At 41.4% G+C, this 22,311-nt stretch overlaps 1 protein-coding gene across 1 annotated transcript in view; it reads right to left on the bottom strand.

The window, feature by feature from the left end:
• The window catches only part of PREP (prolyl endopeptidase), a 102,723-nt gene extending 92,818 nt beyond the window's left edge, over window positions 1-9,905 (bottom strand). The window contains exons 1-3 of the mRNA XM_074581030.1: window positions 9,670-9,905; window positions 8,306-8,380; window positions 1,387-1,520 (exon numbers count right to left, since the gene is read on the bottom strand). Of these exons, the coding sequence (XP_074437131.1) occupies window positions 1,387-1,520; window positions 8,306-8,380; window positions 9,670-9,876 (416 nt within the window). The 5' untranslated portion in view covers window positions 9,877-9,905. The remainder of the gene's footprint in view (window positions 1-1,386; window positions 1,521-8,305; window positions 8,381-9,669) is intronic.
• Window positions 9,906-22,311: the final 12,406 nt, after the last annotated feature.

The following is a 22,311-nucleotide window of genomic DNA, read 5'->3' as shown; positions in this document are numbered from 1 at the left end:
ACCAGGCAAGTTTACACTGCACAGGGAGAATGGACCAGAGAATCCGGAGCAGTCACTGACCAGGCCTGCTCCAGAATAAGATTCAGCACAGCTGAATCACATACAAACCAATAAGCTTTGCCTGAATTGCTCAACAAGTCTTATTTCCCCAGATGCAGCACTATCCTAAACAGCTCCACTACTTCTGGGCTTAAACGTCATGCCTCTATACAATGACGTGCTGTACCACATCAGTGACAACATCAGCATCAGCTTGGGTTCACACCCAACAATATACTTCTGCAAAAACCCACATAGTACAGACTTTCCCCCTCTTAGTAACAAGTATCCACACCCTCCTCACAGCACAAGACAGATAACTAAAGAGTAGCAGATGTCCCTCAATATCTGTGCAGAAATCTTAAGGCAATGAGACATCTTCTGTTCTTTCCTGTGGATGACAGTGAAAAACATATCTGGTATATCTGGGTGCCCGCTCAATAAGGACCAAACAAATTGAAAATACTGAAGACGACTATTTGCGTTTCCCATGATTAAAAATGGGTGGTTGTTTGCACTACCTCTTTTTCAACTACTAAACTAATCTTTAGATGTTACTAAGTTAACCAGCAGTTTCATCCCTTCACTCCCTTTTTCTAGGGGATTGATTGTATTTCTGAAAGAGGTCACATAGAAGCGAGTAGCAGCTACAGTCTCCAGACATTGGGTAAGCTACAGAAGCACCACCTCTTTACTAGCCACAGAATTAAAACAGGGATACTAGTAGGCTAGGTATTAGCATACAGCAGGATTTCTTTATTTCTTAGAAGACATATCTTTTTGCATCAGTTGCTTTAAGTCCACCAAATAATTTTTCCCCAATCCCCTGCATATACAGGAGCCATTTTTCACATGGGAATTCCCACTGCTTTTCACTGACTATGACTAAACAAAAATCCTACCAGGTGCTCAAAGTATAACCAACATAGGAGCAGTATTTTAGTAAATATTTAGAACAACATGCACATGAGAGACTTGTGCTATTTTCAGGCTGAGGTGCCTTTAACTACACTGACAGTGACCAAGCCTGAAAGAATGTTCTCAAAATTTTACTTTTACAACAGTTATTCTGCAAAAGTTGTCTGAGTTTCGATAAACTCACAGTTTTTCCTACAAAAAGAAAAGACAACAAAAGAACAAGAAGATAACGTGACTGGGAACTGGAAACAGTCAAGCACCTTGTGCTCTGCATCATGTAACCATACATATTAACATTGGCTTACCCTTCCTACTTCCCAGCTATAAAGGAGTAAATGCAAATATAATTTATAATTCATTTTCCTAACTAGTAGTTGCTTTTGACCTGCTTCACATTCATCACAACCTACAACAGCATTCCACACATACCTTTTTCCTTTCTTGAAGTGGCAACTGTACTTAGGATAATCGTAGAGTTCAGTCATTCGTTCTTTGAATAGTCCTCTGACAGGACACTGCTCGAGAAAGGGTACTGTAAGCTTGTTCTGGGCCTCCACAAATGCCTGAAAGAAAACAATACCCCCAAAAAAAGACATGAACTCAATCAGGAATGCATATTTCCTAAAGGAAGCACTATTTTCTGAAGCAATGCGTCACAAACATCTTTCCCCCTATACAGGTTGTGTAGTGTCACACCTGAAGAGTCTTACATACTTATTTGCATTATGCCACAATACTGTAGAAAAACTGACATTATCTCTTGAATAAAGTCTCTCCAGGGCACACGTTGGGATAACCTGCCGTTTGGCCAAAGACAAGTCAGATTCCTGCCATTCCCCTTAAAAAAAAACCAACCCAAACCTCATGCTTTTAAAAACTCTCCTTATACTTGCTTAAATGGCATAGAAAAGCTAACTTACAGTACATACCTAGGAAATACCATCTTCCCTTTCTTCCCTACATGATACTCCAGTACTCTATGATAAATAAATTAGGAAATGGATAAAGAACAGAGTCCCTTTTGCCCACAGACAGCACTATGATTTCAGGCGCTGCGAAGGGCTGGAAGATGATATAAAACGTCATGTGCACCATCTGTTCATCCTATTAACATAACACACAGGATTAGTCCCAGACAGTATTTCTTGGAAAGGACAAAGAACTGTCCACAGATCAGTTCTTAGTTACAAAGGGCAAGAATACCTAATCTCTGAGAAGAGAACTTTGAGGAGTCTGTTTTCTTTAAAACACTCCACCTCCCAGTCACAAACACTTAAGGACAGTGGCCAAAACCATTACCACTCCAGCTGTTTGTCAGAGGCTGCCGCTGCCACGGCATGCGTGGAAAAAATGGTGCTCTGTTGGTGTTTCACCATCCCTATTTATAGCACAGTACATTAACATAAAATTAATACCTAAGCATCTTAAGATGAATCACAGCTGCTAAAAAGCAGACATGCAGGCTTTTCTGTCTCTAACACGGAGTAGGAAGGACAGGACACAGTGTATGTGGCCATAATTCACAGCCAGATGCGGCAGCGATGGCTGCAGTATCACTCTCGGACCCCAGTCTCTCGCCTCCAGCTTGAAACTCTGTCCACTCATCTCTTGCTTGCACAGGTCTCTTTCCCAGTTGCTTTGAAAGAGGCTATTGTTTCTACCTGTCCGGAATCTGTCACACAGCAAACCGATTGACTCATGGTAACATCTACACTTCACACACAGCACAATGCACAGGAAAAGCAGGGCTACAATCCCTATTTTGCAACTTGTTCACAATTCTTCAGAAAAGTCAGATGCTGTACAGAGTACCTGGCATACATTTACCAAGTGCTATCAATGTTTACTCATTTATTAATTCTTCAGCAGAAAAAGAGGAAAGAATAGAACATAAAACTCTTTCAGCAGCATTTTACAGACATTTCACATGGTGAGAAGTGAGCACATGGGGCAAGTAGAGACACACACTCTCTCCCATTTGCGTCGCTGACACAGCAGTGCATAGCCAAGAGCTGCATTACCTGCCAAAATGTGTTTTCAGAGACTTGTCAGGCCAAAAGGTAAAGGAGAAAAAGCATTAATTATGGTCAGTCTCCACTTAAGAAATATTTGTTCATGCCTAACAAACCATGCAGAAACTGATAAGCTTTAAACATCTGAGTGCAAAATTAGTAATGCTCTAAGAACACTTGGCTAAGTCCTGAAACATACTAGTTTAAGAACACATGGGCTGGTTACACACAAGTCACCACTCAAAGATGACACAAGAAAGCAAGCACTACAGCACCAAAAAGGAACAGATACAGAAGGCTAACAATGACGACTTCTGGACCTTTACTCAAAATTTTAGACTCTATGTACCACCAAGAATACATAGTCATGAAACAATCCCATGAAAAAAGGGAAAGAGGTGAAGGCATTGCCAAGGGAAGGCCATTTTTTGCTTCTGTTCCCCCTTTGAGAATCATACTGGCACAGATAGCTTTAACATCCAGCACAGCAGCACAGCACATCCCAGTGGCAAGTCAAAATGCCACGCAGCCTTCACATCATACCGCTATAATCGTTCCCCCTCATCAAATGATGAAAAGAACTTAAATCAAATCTTCCCAAGAATTATGTGTATCTGAATTTTGTTTTCTCTAAATGGAAATACATGAATTTCAAAGACCACATACAGAAAAATCTAGACAGCACATGCTATGCAAATAAACTAACTACTCAAAGTGCTGTGACATTTTCAGAGAAAAGATGTCTTATAAAAACATGTATAAAACAATCCATTGTATTATATGGGCAAAAGCACTTTTCAGTTGCATTTAGTGGACAGAAACTGTCACGCGTCTTTGTTTTAGCTATCAATAACACAGCCAAAATGGTAACGTTGCAGTGAGGGTATACCAGAACTGTGCATTACTCACTTTTAACTGCGCAGTCACATCTTACCACATCTGCTTTCATTACTGGTATTCAAAGAGGAGACACAAAGTTTTATTTACAAGCATTAGTTGCACAAGAGGATGCTTACATACTAACTTGCACTCACAACTGAATCACTAATATTTTGCTTTTGCGGGAACTTAATATATCTTTCCCGTTTCCACTTAGTATGCACCAAAAATTCCAAGACTATTTGTAAAAGGGAATGCCTATCTGCTATCTGAAAAAGCAGGTAGGAATTACAGGTTTTTGAAAGAGTTCCACCGAGAAGAATCCAGTCCAGTTTGGAAACTCTCTGTTCTTAAACTTTTGAGCACAAGGTTGCACTCATGTTCAAAAAGCAATAAATAATTGAAATATTGCTCTAGGTAAAGTACAGGAACAGATGTCAACAGAAACTCTCATGGTAAACAACTCCATCCACCACACTGAGCTGAACAGATGCCACCCAGGCTATACGGCTAACAGTAACTCTGTACATCTTGATGAGACTATAAAGAAAGATTCTTATTTTACCTGTAGAAATGTACATGTGACAATCTATCATAAGCCTTGAACCAGAGCAGAATTTGCTAGCAGAAGAAAAGACAGAATAAGGGTCCAAGTAAGGCACATGCTTATGGGTATCTCAGAAAAATACAGTAATTTGAAAAGCAAAAGAATTTCTAAAGTGTTATACTAAGACTAGAGATGTTCTACTTGAGGTTGAAGTGTCTGACCATTATTTGAGCAGGCCAATTGCTATTTAAAAAAAAAAAAGTATAACTAAGTTTCACCTAAAACACACATGCCACAACATTTTTTAACCATGCTTTGTTACAGCAGCTTTCTACATGCCGCTAAGCTATTCTCTCAAGATAATGATTTCCACTCACAGTATACTTTCCAAGAAGTCCTAGGACAGAAATGGTTTCAACATTACCAGTCTTTGTTATTAATCTGTAAAGTATTTACAGTTTGTTTAATAGCTACCCCCAAAATCTTCATACATATCTTCTCAGTAAAATGTAGTTCAGTGCAACTCCTGTAAGAGGGCACGTGCTTTTTTTAATTATTTTTAAGTATTACAAAATAAAACCGAGCAGACAACTGGTGGCTTACCTCTTAACATTTACCTTAATATTTATCAAAGAAAAATTCAAAGTGCAATTGGAAATTTATCAAAACATGTGAATGAAACACTGATCTATTATAACTACAAATCCACTTAATTGCAGTTGAGAGTTTCAGTTCTAGCCTTAATCCAAACATACATCTATTCGTAACACCACAACTCAACTGCGTATCGTAAATGATCCCTGGTCTTTCATCCCTTGTCCATCACTCATGTCTGAAACAAGCTACACGTTACTGCCTGCACTCCCAGTGAGTTAAGGTACCGCATATGACTGACATACTGACTGACTTACAGTAGCAAAAGCCTTTCCTGTAGTCTAAAAAAGAGCTTATTTCCCACAAAGTGTAAAAACAAACCAAGAAGCTGAGAAGTCCAACCATGCCAAGCCCATGACGCCAGTAGAAGTGTGGTTTTGCAGTTGTGGCCTATGTCATCACCAGAAGCATTTCACTGGTGTAGCACATTTCAATTATGCCAGGGATGCTTCCTCAGTCTGTCTTAAAGGTCAACGGCCAAACAGTAGCAGAGCAGGGACCCAGCTTCTGCACTTCCTCTCTCCAAAGTGAGGTAGGAACTTCCCCATCTGACCAGAGGCTCAGTTTTTACTTGTGTACCTGGAGAAGGGAGTTTCGTTTGCTTATAGCTGTGCACGACTTCTCCAAGCACACACAGGGAAAAAAGTCATATAGTAAAGCACATAGATCATGAACATGGAAGTGCACACTTCTTGAACAACTGCTTTTCCATGAGAGACTGAGGATGGGGCTTGATGATGGGCTTAATCATCTCTAAGACTGCACATCTGACAAGAAACAGTCCTGCTCAGTCACCTGCAGATTTCAATAACCTCCTTTTTACAGCAGATATATACACTGCATATGGAATAAGATCATCTTGGTGAACCAACTGAAAAATTTCTAGACCTATTTGACTTTCACCTAATTAAAACTAGGCTATGGGCTGCTAGAAAAGGAAAGATTTCATTCTTGAACCATCTTAGATTCAACTATCATGTGGCCTTAGGGTGACCTAGATTAAGCATGTTGTAAACAGGAACTGAAGAGTGGCTCTTACACTTCAGATGAGCATGGGTGCCCAAGGAATTCTTCTAGTTCTGTACTTAATATGCAGAAAATTAAAGGTAGCCTGTTGTTGGAGATGCACATGGGATATTTTTACTTTTTCCCCGAAACAAATGGAGGTTTGGGATATTAAGGAGTACATAGAGAGCGAGCAACTTGGAGGAAGAATGGGAAGGACACAGGTCTCAAGATCAGTGACTTGAACGCTTGAAAAGTCTACAAAGCACGCTCCAAATTCTCGCTGAAGCATGCACAGTCATTCAATCGCCTCTATACCACTGTCTGGTTATTCTTTGATCTAGTTGGTGCAGAATGGCTATTCTGCGTGAGTCCTGCACACTATCTCAAGAACTTGGAGATAAAACTATTAAGAAAAGCTAGCAAGAAAGAGCAGCCATCAGCAACCTCTGCTGCAGAGCAAAAAACTGAATGATAAAGCAGATGAAAGGAGTTTAGCACTTCAAGACCAATTTTTTCTGACCTCTTCTATGAAACAGGTAGAACCGCAAAATAGTTTTAATTCCCTTTGTTCAGTAACCCCTGGAACTTTGGAAAAAGATGGCATACTCACATACTTACATGCACAGGAACTCTCTACACTCTTTGCATCATACTACTACTGCACTGCAAAATTCTGCCAAGGCATGTGTTTTTTAGAGTGTAGGCAAGACTGAACAGCATTTTCATTACACCAATGTGACATCTTGTGTCTGGGCTGCTGCATTTTTATGAGGATGTTTTAATTCCACATTCCTGATTTTACCTACAACCTCTGGAGAATGAAATTCACCCACCTTCAATTGCTCTTACCCAACCTGTTCACAGTATGTGGCAAGAACATTCAACACAGGGAAACAAAAAGGTCAAGTCCTGGCATTTTCCTCAATCCCAACTCTTCCACAGGATCCTTAAAACCACTTTAATAGGTATTTGTAAGGCCTCTATAAAAGAAAGACATAACCGTATCTCCCCACGCATATATCCCTCTGAATTTGGCACAAAACTATCCTATGTGTACCGTTTCTTAAGGATGCCAGAATCACGAAAAAAAAATACTCCCAATTTACTAAATATCTAATTTTCAATGTTAACACCCATGGCAGAGTTTTTCATTAAAATCTGATCTGAAATGAACCTTTTTAATCCACATGTACCTTTATACATGCCCATAGATTTGTAATTAGAGAATGGGATCCTAACTGTATATGTTTTATCTTGCTCTTGACAATTACAGTAAGTTCTATTCAACCATCCTCTAGCTCATCAAGATGTATTATATAGGCACATACATGAGAGAACCTTGAAGGAATCTCACGAATGGAAAGCCACCCTGCAAGATTATTTTTAAATGGAGACCCTGCCCTCCATCATTTTTCTGACACAGTCACACAATCTGGTGTCTACATAGACACCACTGTTTTAGATCTGGAATTACAGTTATCACAAAGTTATTATCCATTACAGAGGAACCCCCCTCCACACTGCCACCTACCACTTTCTGGCCATCACCCCCACAACTCCCTATGCCATGAATATCAGAGGAAGCAGCTCACAAGTCATACTTCGTTATATTTCAGGATTCTCTCTCAGCAAGAGACTGGTTCCAGCAGAACAGTCTAGTTACACCACACTGCAGGCTGAAAACCCTGCAACATCTGCAGTCTGTAACAAGAGCCAATAACAAAGGCTAACCTCAGGAGGAAAATGTTTGTTTTTTTTTTTTTTTAAAAAAAGGGTCTTCCCCCCCCCCCCCCCCCAAGATGCATTCACTCACTTTGTCACTGTACAAAGAAAGCAACCCAAATGAGTTTTCTTTCTACCCTTAACTGTTTTATTATGGCAATTTCAGATGTACTTAGGACAACAGATACAGTGCTCCAAAATCAGAGTGTTTCTCTTCAGTGTGACGCCACCACCTTGAGCATTCAAATTCTCCACGAAAAATGGGTGCAAAATAAACAAGGCCTTAGTTTTCCAAATTCTGTGATCTAAGTTATACTAAGTTTTCTGGTCTTCCCCCCAGTAACACAAAGGTACAAAATAACAGCATTGCTGCTGGCGCCATAAGATATCATGTGAACTACACCTACACTCACTATGTAAGTATTCAAAAAGTATTGGCAGGTCCTTCAAAAACAGGGCACCCATGCACCTAGTCTATAAAACAGAACCATGTCAAAACAGCCATTCCTGTACAAAGAAAGGTTACCTTCGTCTGTTCACTATCGGGATCTTCAAGCCAGCAGTACGGGTCGCTTATTTTACACCCATGGTAATCCAACACCTGAATTTATAGAAGAAAATACTTTATAAAAAGAAAAGAGACAGATGCACACAAGCAAACTCTATTTATTAAAGAATGATAGTTATCAGTGCTAAAAAGCAAAGAAAGAGAAAAGCAGCACCTTGCTCCCAGGTGAGTTGCTAATATTACCATTCTTTGGTGATGGCACCAAGGCAGCAGTTGCCCTCAGAAAAAACACAAAGCACCAGAGAAATGCAGAACATGAACATAAATTCCTTCCACAAAACGGATTAGTAAAGTAATAATAAAATAAGAAAACCACAAACAACATCCCCCAAAAACCAAACAACCCCAAACCCAGGTGTTCAAGTCAAATCACAAAACCCAATTACTGGACGCACCCAAAATGTAATTTTTGGCTACACAACCGTCTCTGGTTTAGCCCTCCCTACTATTGCTGCTCACAAACACATGAGTATAGTACATATATAAATTAAAAAAAAAAAAAACAAAACAAAAAAACAACAAACACACAAAAGACTAACGCACGTGGTTGAATTTACCTGCTTCCTTCCTCCGGTACGCAAAATAAGACTACCTGCTGTTAGGAGTTGCGTAGTTCAGCCTTTCATTTTACTATAAAAGCAAATACTTTACTTTTTCCAGTGTTGGCTCAGGTCGGCAAACGTTTTGGTTTAAAAGCGATGTTAGTTCTGTAAATAATTCCTGGGCTGGCGCCTAAAGCGCAGTCCTTTGCGGAAGGAGAAGCAAACCGCACCCGTTTCGGCCAAACTTACGCTGCAACCCTTGCCTACCGAGTTCGGGTTGGAAGGCAAGGAAACAGCCGATCTCACAGATGTGCCGCCACAAAAAAATAAGACTGCTTGTTCCCCTGTGCCGCCCCAGCCCGGTGGAGGCCTGCATTTCCCGCCGCAGTACCGGCAGCTCCGGGCTTCGCACTCCCAGCCCAGCCCGGCCCGGCGGCGAGATCCGCCCCCCGCGGCGGCCCCCCGCCTCAGCCGGGCGGCAGCAGCCCGGCCCCGGCCCTCGGTGCTGGCCCCCCCACAGACACAACGGCCAAAAACCCGGCTTCTAACAAGCCCCCAGCACGCGCCGCGGCCCACGCGACGTTCACAACCTTTAAACGGAGAACGTTGCACTTTTAACGGCTGAAGCCAAACAAAGCCCCGAAACCCGAGAAAGCGCTAACACACACACCACCACCCCCGCAGCACCGAGAGCGTGGCGAGAGAGGCCGCCGCCGGCACGGCGGGGCCCGGCGGCCGCCACACGCCGGCGGGGCCGCTCCCGGCGAGGGCCGTACTCACAGCGGTCTCGTCGCGGTACACCTCGGGGTACTGGAAGGCCTGCATGCCGGGCGTCGGTGGAGAGCGGCGGGAAGAAGAAGAAGAAAAGGAGGAGGAGGATGATGAAGCGAGACGCAGAGGCAACCGCAAGGCTGGAGCTGGGGCCGGGGCCGTAGCGGCAACCAGCAGCAGGCGTGCGGCGCGGCCCAGGCGGAGCGGCGCCGCCATACGACCCGCCCACAGTCAAGAGCGGCCCGGCGGCGGCGGGACCAGCCCCACAGCGCCCCCTGCCGGGAGCCGCCGGCACAGGCGCCGGCTGGACGGGACGGGTGAGGCGGGCCGGCGGCTCCACTCGCCCCTCTTGGCGCACCCTCCTCCGGCGGAGGGGTCTTATTGGAAAACATTAAAAGAAAAAAAAATCGTGGGGTTTTATTATTATTTTTTTCCCCTCTCGACTCCCCCGCCCACGGGGTGTGGGGAGGGGCTCCGGCCCGTGCTCCCCTCAGCCCTGACTGGAAAACAGCTGCTGTTGCGTGGGTCGGGGCCGGGCCCACCCAGACCTTTAGTGCAATTTCCGTCAAACACGCCTCTCCACAAGCTGCCGGAGGCTGCCCTACACCCGAACAGCGAAGGCCATGTTGGCCGATGAGGCCCGGTGAGGTCAGCCATTCCAGTGCACCGGCCCACCTGGCTGGCACTCTTCCCGCTCACTGCCGGCCTCACAGGCTCCAGCCCCGCCCCACCCGCACAGCCGGGTTGGATGAAAGTGCACCCACTGGAGGTGTTTCAGGTGGGTGACTTCAGGCTTTATTTTAGAGTGAGGCCAGGCCTTTATTTTACAATAGGGTTGTCTGGGTCAGAAAATCTTACAACCATTTTTCCTTCCAGGTAGTGACCCAGTAGGCCCCTGTATCACGAAAATCCTGGCAATGTGCAGAGGACGGGTTGTCCTTTGGCTAGCAACGTGGATGAACTGCTTTTCTTCCGCGCGGTTGTTCTTCAGCGTTGCCACCGGCAGCCCTCATCAAGTTGTCACAAGCCTGGGGAGGACGTCACCACTGCTTATACAAGGTAAATCAGTGTGTACATCTGGTGTGTGGCACCAGCTGGAGATAAGGAAGCCTGCATACAGCGATGTTTAAAGGTTTGATTAGCCCGAAGAGGGTTCACAGGTGCAAATAAAGTAACCACCTGGAATGACAATGATCTAAAACATTTCAGAAATGGCATCAAACATTTATAGTTACCAGCTCAGAAATGTGCCTTGATTGCTTATGCTTAATGAAAAGAGTTGCCATTTCTAATTGGGCATCCTGTGGGGAGGTTGAGGGTTGTATGCATATGAGGAAATAAGCCAACCCCATAATGATCACTGTTACTAAGTGACATAACTGCGTTCTTCAGCTTCATTTACATGCTAAACAACGCCCACGCAGCCTCTTGTCTCTCGTCCTTTCTCTTTTGGTCATTTTTCCTTCTCACCTTGTTTCTCTATTAATCTCCCTTTGCAAGGCTGGAGCACAGCTGCCCACTACGCCTTTTGTTACAGCATTCAAGAACTTGGAACCAGCAAGGTGGTTAATGGCAATGCCTTGACATGCTCGATGCTGATAAAAGCTTGCTAATTATCTGAGCAACTTGCTCAGGTAAATACTGGCAGGCAAAGGCTGCCACATTTCTGTCTAGAGCTTCCCGGACAGAAGTACATGTGTACCTGAATTGGTATCATATGGAGAATCAGCTCAATATGTCTGTAAAGCATTTGACGTGGCTTTGTGCTACACAAACATGCTGTATGTGCACTGTATGTCTGAGACTTTGGAGTAGTCTCAACTGCAAATTCATCTCATACACAGCAGAGGCTTTGCCTCTCATTCAGAGCTGCAGTTTGCTGGAAGAAGATGTCTTCTTTTTCAGCCTGAAGATGTTGCCCCGGGGTGAATGTATTTTACATTTATGCAGAATTTCTGAACGTTTAGCAGCTCGGTCAGACTTGGAAGCAGCTTTGACTGAGCAGCTGTACATCTAGATATTTCCTGGGCATTTCCGCAGCCTCTCCACAGATCAGGTTCACGCTGTAAAGGCAGCCAAGCTGAAGGGTACTGGAAGTTTGGAGCCGATGTGCTTTACGAAGAGATGTGATCTGCCGGGAGAGGGCAGCCTGACTGCACGCCACGGTTGCAGGCGCGCGTATTTTTTCAGGCTTCGGCAACCTTGTCAATCCAGGGAACTGTAATTCCTGAATGGGCTGGCAAGCATCCAGTAATCACAGTAATTATCCATTACAATACCTTCCAATTCATCCTGGATACAGAGAAGGCGGGAATATACAAAGAAACCCAAGTACATGGTTGTCCAAGATAAGATCTTTGGGCCTGTATTTTACAAGCAGTAATTTTCTTTCAAAGGTGAGCAACAGGGACAGAAAGTGAATTTTCTCTTCACTGTAAATTTCTCCTTTGTTTCTTTAGGAGGGTGGCGGGGGGCGGGGGTGGGGGGGGAGGCAAGGATCACATGTGCACAACAGCAAAAGAAACAAATCTAAGCTGTCTGAACTTTTCTTATCAGAAAAGCAGTTAATACAGATTACATCGTGTCTAAAACACTGCCCAAAACATGTTTTTCTTACCAGGGACCATGCAGCCTCCGTACAAATGAAAGGGAGTGCAGCGTGCAGGCTGTTAACAGAAATACTTTTTATGAAAGGTGTAGCAATCTTCTCCCTTTTTCAGTATGGTTGTTTAACACAAAGTTAAAAGTGCTTAGTGTTAGGACTGTACTGTAACTGAAAATTTGAAGCCTATCTTAATTACTTAGTGTTGTAGCAACAAGAAAATTTTATTAAAATTTTGTGTTTTCTTGGGCCTAACCCAGCAGAGTTCAGGTATGATATTTGCTGAGTTTTGAGGATAAGCTGCTGAGTAAGCAAAAAGTTATCTTCCCATATTAAAAAAAAATAAAATTGAAAATCTCTCGGTAGTATTTGTCATCTTATCGCACTCCCATGTTAGCATGAATCTGATCATTTGAAAAACAGATACTGTTCTCTGCTGATATTAATTATACTTCTGCTGATCATCCAGTCATTAGCAAATCTCTTTCAGCTTAGTAAGCGTCTCCACAATGACTCACTGCAAGTAGTGTATTGACTCAGTAGGAAGTGACCTCATCATCCTTGTCAGGGAAGATCTGACAAAAAAATCTAGCAGCAAATTTTGTTTTTACCTTTCCTTTTCATCCTTTCCCCAACCCTACTCCGCTATTATGACTTAGCAATGATGGGAGACTTTTCTGAGAAAGAAAGAAGGCAGGTTTGTTCCTTTAGTTCTGTTTTCTTATATATTTTTTAAATTTCATTTACCTAATTGTAAGACAGCAGTTCCGCTGTTCAGACATTTATCAACAGGTGTCAGCAGAACCTCAGTCTTTCACTGTCCTGAGCATGTGCTGAGGTGTACAAATAACTCGAGTTTCAGAGGAATGTGACTAGGAAAGTGTCTGCCCTGCTGGATTTCTATTTTGGAAGCACTGACTCAAGAGCCTAGTCCTCTTGATTTTCAGTGAATCTTTGATTCCTAAATTATGTTCGTCTACTGTACTTATTAATTATGAAAATTGTGTATTGTTTATGGATAATTGAAGGGTTGCTTGTTTTTTGAGATGAATTATGAAGTAACTTACGTAACAAAATACGGTTTTCTTATCTCAGTTACAGAAACTTCTACATGCTGCAGGTCTGGTTGACATTTGAAAGTACAATCAAGCAAAGCATTATTTCATTGTGGTGAATTGCTCTGCACACTTTGGGACAGGATGGGTGCACTGAAGTCAGTGGCATAATGCAGAATCATATTCTAGCTTGCCCTGGGGTTGTGCATTGGTGTGCTTACATTCCTGGTGCTGTGAAGTCAATTAAGAAATGTAGGGATGTCCATATGAGGAGTTAGTATGGAACAGCAATTACAAAGTAGTATCTCAAAGTATTTCATCAGGTAGGCAATCTAAACCATGATTATGGTATGATAAACATACCTAAACTGACATATGAGTATCAACACGCAGATCATAGTATAACTACACCCAATTAAAAATAACTTTTCTTTGAATGAATTTTTTCAGACAGATGAAAGTTAAAGTGTTTTAGGTTCACCTTTTCCTTCTGCGTGACTTCCTTTGTGAAGTGAAGAACGAGCAAAATTCTAATCCTAGAAAGGGCTGATGACCAAATTTTTTTTAATTGACACTTTGTTTTTATTCTGCAATTTTTAACTGGTAACAGTTGGCCATTAAAAGAAGGATTTGCCAAATACCAGAGATCACATAGGAAAATCTGAGCCTTCATGTCCCTGGGTAGATAGTTGATACTCAGCTTTCACTGACTTTGCTGTGTTTGTGTCTTTTAATAAGTTATCAGGGAGACCTGCAGTGTTTGCAAGATTAGGTACTGTCTACTTATGCACCAGATCACTGTATGTTCCTAACACCTAGATTATACTTCAGCATTGCTGTAACTGTATCCCAACTTCATACAGTTCTACTGGGACTCCATGGCTCATGTATTTTGCTGTTGTTCTTTAGAAGGTTCTTGCAGAAAAGTTAGAAGTGTTTGAAGTTTCCTTGCTACACAGTGTTTAACAAGGAAGAAGGGTGTGAAATATAGCCCAACACAGTCGATAGAAGTTTTTCTGTCTACTTTTTTCCCCCCCTATTTCACTGATCTTTGAATTAACCCTTCCTCCCTCTCACCCCACCAAACATGACTCTGCAAAAAGAACTATCTTTATAAGCATAATTTTCTGTCTAATGAAATTATATTCATTCTTTTGTGTGTTAAGATAGCAAATCCAAAGTAATGAAATGGAAAGAGAAGTGCTTATTTTTACATGTTTGCTTTTGCCTTTCTGAACTATTCTTTTTTGTTGTTGTATGCTGCAAAAATACTTTATAAGCTAATTCCTGTCTTCAGGCATCAAAACCAACTAAGATAACCTTTATACCGAAAAGGATGACAATATAAATAATTCTTACATGCTAGTATCTGAAAGTGGAGATAACTATTAATTGGAAGGAGGTTTTTTATTCTTTTCAGTTCTGAAAATGTAAGGATAATAATTTTCTTGCTTTGGATGAAATCTTGTACTGATTGAAGTCAAAGGAAGTTTTGTCGCTGATTTCAAGAGGGTAGGAATGTCACCCCTAATCTTGGCAGAGAGTAAAACAGAAGGCAGCTTCCTATTAACAGCATATAACTTGTTGACAGAATTTGAAATACACTAAACATAGGGAAATTGATATATTTTTCTTGGAAAGGAAAACAGATTTAGCTCCTTTTAAAAGACTCCACATCTAGAAATATCTTCTTCTACAGTCATCATCTACCCATGTTTAATACATTTCGAATACATGTGTTCAAATGGCTTAGAAATAGTGCTTTCTATTGTGCCTCAGAAAACATTTGGTTTGGGTTATAATACTATAGAAACTATAGATCCCTGCAGAAAAAATAAACTTTAGAGCCAGCGCACCAGAAACGTGATTTCAAGAGAGGCTTGCGTGTCCCTTTGAGAATAAACTCTTGATATATGGGAAAAAGAAAGAAAACTGTATTCAATTCAGTGACCACTGAATCTGAAATTCAAACTGCATTGGACAATGTGTAAGGTTATCACAAACAGTAGTGCTCTAGCCATCCTGTCTAACAATTCATTTAAAATGTTGCCACTGCAATTTCACAACAGAGACAAAAATAAGAAGAAAGAAAAAATTTAAATTCCACAAGTGCCTCTTAAGAAAGGTGCTGAATTTTGTTAGATACTAAATAATTATATTTGCAAAGAATCTTTTTTTTTTTTTTTAAACATTCAGAGATAACTTCAGCCTTACCCCTAAAGGAGTATGAGTTAAACCTAGTCCTGTAACTGAATAATGCATTACCAACATTTGTGTAGCTGAATGTAAAATCTCTGTATTTCTAGTACTGCAGCGTCAGTGCAATTCAGATGTGGACCAGGGCTTTTCTGTGCCCTTTTCCACACATGCCCAAGTGGTAGAGGCGCTCGGTGCATTTATGATCTAGCATTTATGATCTAACCTTTATGATCAAAGTAAAAAAAGTAAAACAACAGGTAGCCACATTCAGGGACATGGAGGAAAAGAACACGACGTTGGTGTTCATCATGCATGTAACACTTGCAGCCAGCCAGCAACCTGTTTTTTGCAGATGGTGTGAAAAAGGAAAGCTCACAGGGAAATTCTGAAGGTGCATAACGGCAGAGTGCTGTGTATTTTTACAGAGAGCTCCTCCCAGGATGGCAGGGCAGTGTAGGAAGAGAACATTGCTGGTGTGAAAGATTTACAAATGTGCGATGACAGCCGGTGCCATGGGGTGTTAGAGATGGCAATGGGGCTGCAATCTGCACGGAGGAGAATTATGTTGTGCTTGATGACGAGGGAGCTGGTGGGAAGATGGGAGGAGAGAGGAAACCCACTTACAGCTGTGGGCACAGAGGAAAGAGTGGGAAACGTGCTCTGTCAAAACCAGGGAGAAGCATCTTGTGACAAAAGGATGAAAGCCGAACTGGTAATTTTAGCCGTGTGGAAGTATGAGGAAGGTCATAGCTTTGAAGTTTTATGTATCAAGATTTACACAGAGCCTTGATACGAAAAGCTGAGGCAGAGAAAGTCCCAGTCTGAAGGCGCTGACAAGTTCAAGGTCCAAGCAGCAGACTGGCCAGTGATGTTAGCCACAGTGACTGGAAAAAGCAGCAGCAAAGAGAGCTTAGAAGACAGATTAAGAACTCTGGTGAGCCATACTGAGCTTGAGCCGATGGCGAGACATTCAGAGAGAAGCAGGCTGAGCTTTGGGCTTGGACAGAAGGGAGCATACGGGTGGATTTGAGTCATCAGGGTGAGCAGTTGGGCTTGTGTTTACAGATGAGCTTCCCCAGAGAGGAGGTGCCCTCTCCAGAGGGAGGAGGGAAGGCGTCCAAGGGCAGAGCATTTTGGAGCCCACAGAAAGCTAGAGAAAAACGAGGGCATGTTATTCTCCTCTTAGGGCATGTGATTTGTTGATAATAAAAGCCTTTAAATCCCAGTACCAAAACTTTTAAAGATACAGTTTCTAATGTGGCGTGGAGATGGTGCAGAAGCCCTACGTGGTTTACTGAGTAAATAGTCGCTTTTGGAGATGAATTTTAAGTTTCTCAATTTACAAGAATATTACTGAAAAGGAATGCGTTATTTTGGTTTTTGGGGTTTTTTTTTGTTATTTTGTTGTTTCCTTCTCCTGGAGGAGCGTGCAGGAATTTCAAAGGAACAGAAATTTCAAAGATCCAATAGATATTGGAACAAGTTTAACATTTTTCTTCACCTGAAAATTTTAATGAAATTTTTGCAAGCTTTTTTTTAAAAAAAAAAAAAGTATGCATAAGGTTTCTAATTCTGACAGAAATTGAGGGGAACGAGAAATGGAGACAAATTTTGTGAAAATAAATTCCTCTTCTGAACATTTTTATTAGATGTTCTCCCTTTGCCTTCCGTTTAGGCAGAGGAGGCATCCTTTCCACTGGCTGGAACAGGTTTTTGAGCACAGCCATGGAGCAAGGCAAAGAAATTGTGGAAGTAAGCATGACACATTTGGATGGAAAAAAATTCTGCAAAAAAATCCTCACAAACTTTCCTCTAATTCATTTAATCCAATTATTCTAATTCATTTTTACCTCCTGGCAGGAGTCCTATTCTGAACCTTGCAGATGCCTGAGAGTCATCAAAAAGCAGAGGAAAAGGCCAAAGTAGAACAAGGGCTCTGCCCTGTAACTTTATAGACCTAGTATTCCAAAGCACTGGTGAAATTACCCAAGTCAGAATGACCTTTTATGCATCTTGGGGAAAAAAAAATAAATCAGCATTTCTGCTAAATCACAGTGATGTGTCTTGCTTCCCCTTGCCCTGTTCCTCTCATATGTAGTGATATTGTGGAGTCAATATTCAGCAGCCATTTCTGACTTCTAGCTTCTGTAGAACCAACAGGCTACTGTTGCAGGTTATTTGATCCCTTGCAAAAATTATTTAATTATCTATGGTTAAATATTCTAGGGGAAATAAAAGTACTTGGGAAAGAAACTTAAAGGAGAGAAAAGCAAGAATTAAAGACTGGGAGACCACATCTTCTTCTGCAAGAAAGGTCTTGCTTGCCTGGTAGACTTTCTTTGATCTCTAATTATGTTAGATGTTAGTGTTGTAGTAGGCTTTTTTTGATCCCTAATTATGTTAGATGTTATGTTGTTGATGTTAGTGCTGTAAATAACCCCTCTCTGAATTCACTAATTAAATCTTTTAGTATTATTCATTCCCTCCTACCAAAACTAACTTCAGTAATTAAAAATATGATGGTAATTTATTCTGGCCATATGACTATTTGTTCAGATATTTATTTAAATAATTGTATTTTATTACAACCTCACAAAAATTCATCCTCATCATTTAATTAGAGATGTATGTGAAAAGCCAAGAGGTATTTGGAGTTAGGCTGTGTTTGTTCACTTCATTTATGCCCTTACTCTTGCAAACTTCAGGGTATTTACAAAGGTATAAAGGGTAATGGTTGTTACCACACCAAGTAAAACTTGCAAAATATCTCCGTTTGCTTCATGATAAGCACGTTATCTAAATCTTGTAAGCACTAAAGAGATCAGAGAAAGAAATGTACCTTTCTCTTGTGTAATGCTACCTGGATTTTCTTTTTGTTTTGTAGGCAACTGGCATGTTGCTGTAAACCAGCCTTCCTAATCACTTGTGCACCCACTGCCCTTAACTGATACCACTGCTGCGCTTGGTATCAGACACAACTGCAGGCACATGGAAATAGATGCATTTCTACACCGCTCTTAGGACTTCTCTTCTACCAGAGCTAACTGAAGGTTGCTGCCTACGTAAGGTCTTTGCTCGTGCTGGCAGGTCATGATTCGAGCTGGCAGGTTTCGGCCAAAGACACACCGGGGCATCGGGTAATTAGTGGGAGTAACAGACTTGCTTCAAGGCTCAGCCCTTTGGAAAAAGCGCAGTAAATTTAGTAACCATGCCCCTACACCTACTAAAGAAACTGAACTGGGCTTCTTGCTTCAGGATCATAAACCTAACAGCCTTATTTCCTGGAGGGTGCTGAAAATAAATGAAGCCAGCCCGCTTCTTTCCAGGGAGTGGAAAAGTTGGCAATCGGTCTTCTCCAAGGGAAACCAAACAGAACTAGTCCCTCGGTCCCAAACACAGGAAAACCCTCCCTTTTCTCCTTGTAGAAGAGCACAGAGCTGAAACTGTGGTTGAATTAAAATAACCCTTTTTTTCCCCTGGAGGCTGCCTGATATGCAAGTAAGACGCTGTGCCAATCACCAGGCTGGAACAGGCAGTTTGCCTGCTGAGCCATCCACTTCCTCCAGCCCGCCGCAGCCAGGGGAGGTCAAATCCCCCTTATTTACTCCTGCTAACTTCTCCTTTTCGGGAGGACCTGCTCACCAGCAGGGAGAGGGACTCAGTGATCACAGAGAGCACTACACCTGAGCCTGACACTTCACAGGTCACACAAAAAGAGATTTATCCATATCTTCCCCATTGCCATCCAACCCCTCCAATCACCTTCATAATCTGTCCCTGAATGGGCAAGATCAGGTTTGGAAGGACAGCGAGGAAATGATGAGGAGGAGCCTCCATTCCCCAGCTCCCTGGGAGTCTGCCTTAGAAAACGTCCAACCAGCCCATGGCCCTCATGACTGCACTAGTCCAACTGGTGGGCTCTTGCCTACAGGCAGATCTCCTATGGCACCTCATGGTTTTTTCACTCCACCAGCCCCTCGCCTTTCCTCATGTACATGTGCATGACATCTTCACCATACGTGATCAGAAATCTCATGATACCTTATGCTGTGTTAGAGTAAACTGCCTGAAGATCCTTCTCCAGTGACTCAGGGATGACCCCACCTGGTCTAGGAAAACAGGGAATTCTGTAGTGTCACCACTGGAGGACCATCAGCAGGTCTGTGGTCCAGCCTGCACCTACAAAGCAGGTGATGAATTACTAGCAGGAGTGAACACAGAACCAAGTCTCCAGCCCATATACGTAAACGCTTCTGCCAGCACCTAAATTAACCCTGCAGTGGAGACATCTTGCATTGTTTTACTACTTATCTTGCAGAATCCCATACTCCCTGACGTGCATGCACTGAAAGCCCATTTACTAATACATACTATGCTGTCCAGTACGGTAAAAAATGCCCAGTCCTATGAACTCAGGTCCCCTCCTCCCTTTCCCCTGCCCTTGCATACCTGCACACTCAGCTCTTCCCTCGCGTACAGCATGAAGATCTTCCTCTAGGTTTGCTTTGCTTGCTTATCATAGTCTCAAGAGTTAGTACTATGCAAAGTTAAAATCTGTTGAGCACAAGGGCATTTGACCCTGACCACTACCTGCTGTTCCTTTAACAAACAATTAAGACATTCCATGTGTGACTAAATTTGAAAGCAAACCCAAGAATTAATCTGCTTGTTTTAAATAGGGATATAAATAAGAACCAGCCCAGCTATTGCCCAAGAGATAAGCCAAAAGTTTGAGGTTCAATAAAAGTTCAGTCACTTCCGTAGTTTCTTAGGCAGGATTTGTTGGGTCTTTATTTAGGGAATAGGGTCTTAATTTAGGGAAGAGGTCTTTATTTAGGGTTTTTAGGGAACACAATGTCCCCCTGAAGCTTGGAGTATGTGTCTCATTTCTATTTGAGTAACAGTTTCCTCTGGGTATGGGTGATACTAAAGGAAAATAGCGTAGCCAAATCCATTCTTGCCTAGCAAAAATAATATTTCTGTAGGACTTCTAGTTCTAGTGTTCAGTAGCAATGAACAAAATAGTTATAAAGGCATATGCATAACTCTGCACTACTTGTATCTACCCCATAGTTTGTGAGGAGAAGAGAATGCAGTAAAAAAATCACAGTGTTTAAATCAGGCTTGGCATAGAGGCTTGGCTGATGTAACACAGCTTAGCTTTAAAAAAAGATATTAACCAAAAAAATCAATACCAAATTTTAAAGGTAGTGGCACCTTGCTTGATCAAATTTGTTCAAATGGTAAGGATTTTATATAAGATGGTAAATTAGATCCTTGAATAAGCTAAATAAAATAAATCTTCTAGATGTTCATATATTTTTGCATTATGGTTTTGGATCCTATAATTTAGGAAAACATAAAATACTTTCAATGCTCTATCTAGGTAAAATGCTATAATAAAACTGCATGTAGCAGGAGAACTATTAAAGTAGCTTTTTAGCATGAAAAGTTTCTGTGTGGCAGAAAAATAGATGGAAAGAGAATTTTTGTTCAGCTTAATAGTGTGAAGTTAACAAAATCAGTGATAAAGTTATGAGATCATGGAAAGTGACTATACCCACACATTTTTTGAGGTGATGTGGAGTGTGGAGAGTTCATTTTTCAGGGTTTGTAGATTGAAGATTACATATTAACCACTAACCTAACTGATAACTCTATGGACAGAGTCCGTTTTTCTACATAATATGGCCTCACTTGTCCCATGCATAATGTTTTATGAGAGCTCTAAAATGTATGCTCACAGTGTTTTCTTGCAAATTATTTTCCACGGAGGTCAACAGAGCCTTTCCTAAAGGATTCAGCAAAATATCTAAAGATTTTAATGAAGATAAAATTAAAGCTTACATGAAAACTGCTTTAAAGAGGAGTTTTACTTCAGAATACCAAAGTGATCAAGTATTCCTGTTACTGTTGCATAATTAATTTGGAAGAGCACTGCTGTCTGCCTAAGAATTGCACACTACAGCCTATCACTGCAGTGTAAAGCTTAATTACTTCAAGGTATTTAAGTACCTAACAAGCATCATGATTTTAGAGACTGGGTGCATGAGCATCTTTGAAATCTTAGTGCCTTCTACATAAAATCAAGAGCAGTAGCAAGTTCAAGGGGATTTCATGATGTTTCTGACACTTCTCCTATTTGACAGATACTTTCTCAGAGTAGCAGAGAAATTGTTAATTTTTCTGAAGTTTCTAGTTTAATATTCTATTTTATTAGCAGAAGAAGGTAAGCACATTGTTACAGCAATTCTTACAATGGTATTTTTTTGAAAAGAAGGAAGCTTTCATGCAGCATTTCAAATCAGTCTTTCATGGCAGTATCAGGCATGCCCGATGAAAGTCAGAAGATCCACTTGTTATGTAGATCACAGGAAAAAAATATAAGCATACAATGGTATAATTTTCCTTCACGTTAAAATCTTTAGTGTCTTATGCTACAAGTGAACTAAAATCATGTACCCATTATAGTAAGTTATTGCTCAAATGCAACACAGCAGTATCAGTACTGAATTCTATTGCCCTGTAAATCCTTTGTGATAGTATTTTTGCAACCTTATGTAAATCTAGGGACTACATACTATTCATTAATAAGTGTATAATTTTATTTCTGCATTTTTAGCATTAACAAAACGTTAATTTTCAACTTCATTGTTTTTTATGTCTCTTTATTCAAAGACATGCTGTGAAAGTGTTTCAAACAACGTGATGCTGAGATTTTCTGTTATTGGTAAAAAAGAATGATAGGTCTTTTGTCAAAAGGAAAAGGATTCAAAGTACTTCAATGACTGTATT

The sequence above is a fragment of the Larus michahellis genome, chromosome 3, assembly GCF_964199755.1.
Source record: "Larus michahellis chromosome 3, bLarMic1.1, whole genome shotgun sequence".
Classification (NCBI taxonomy): Eukaryota; Metazoa; Chordata; class Aves; order Charadriiformes; family Laridae; genus Larus; species Larus michahellis.
The sequence above is the reverse complement of the archived record's forward strand: the minus strand, read 5'-3'. Positions and strand labels throughout refer to the sequence as shown.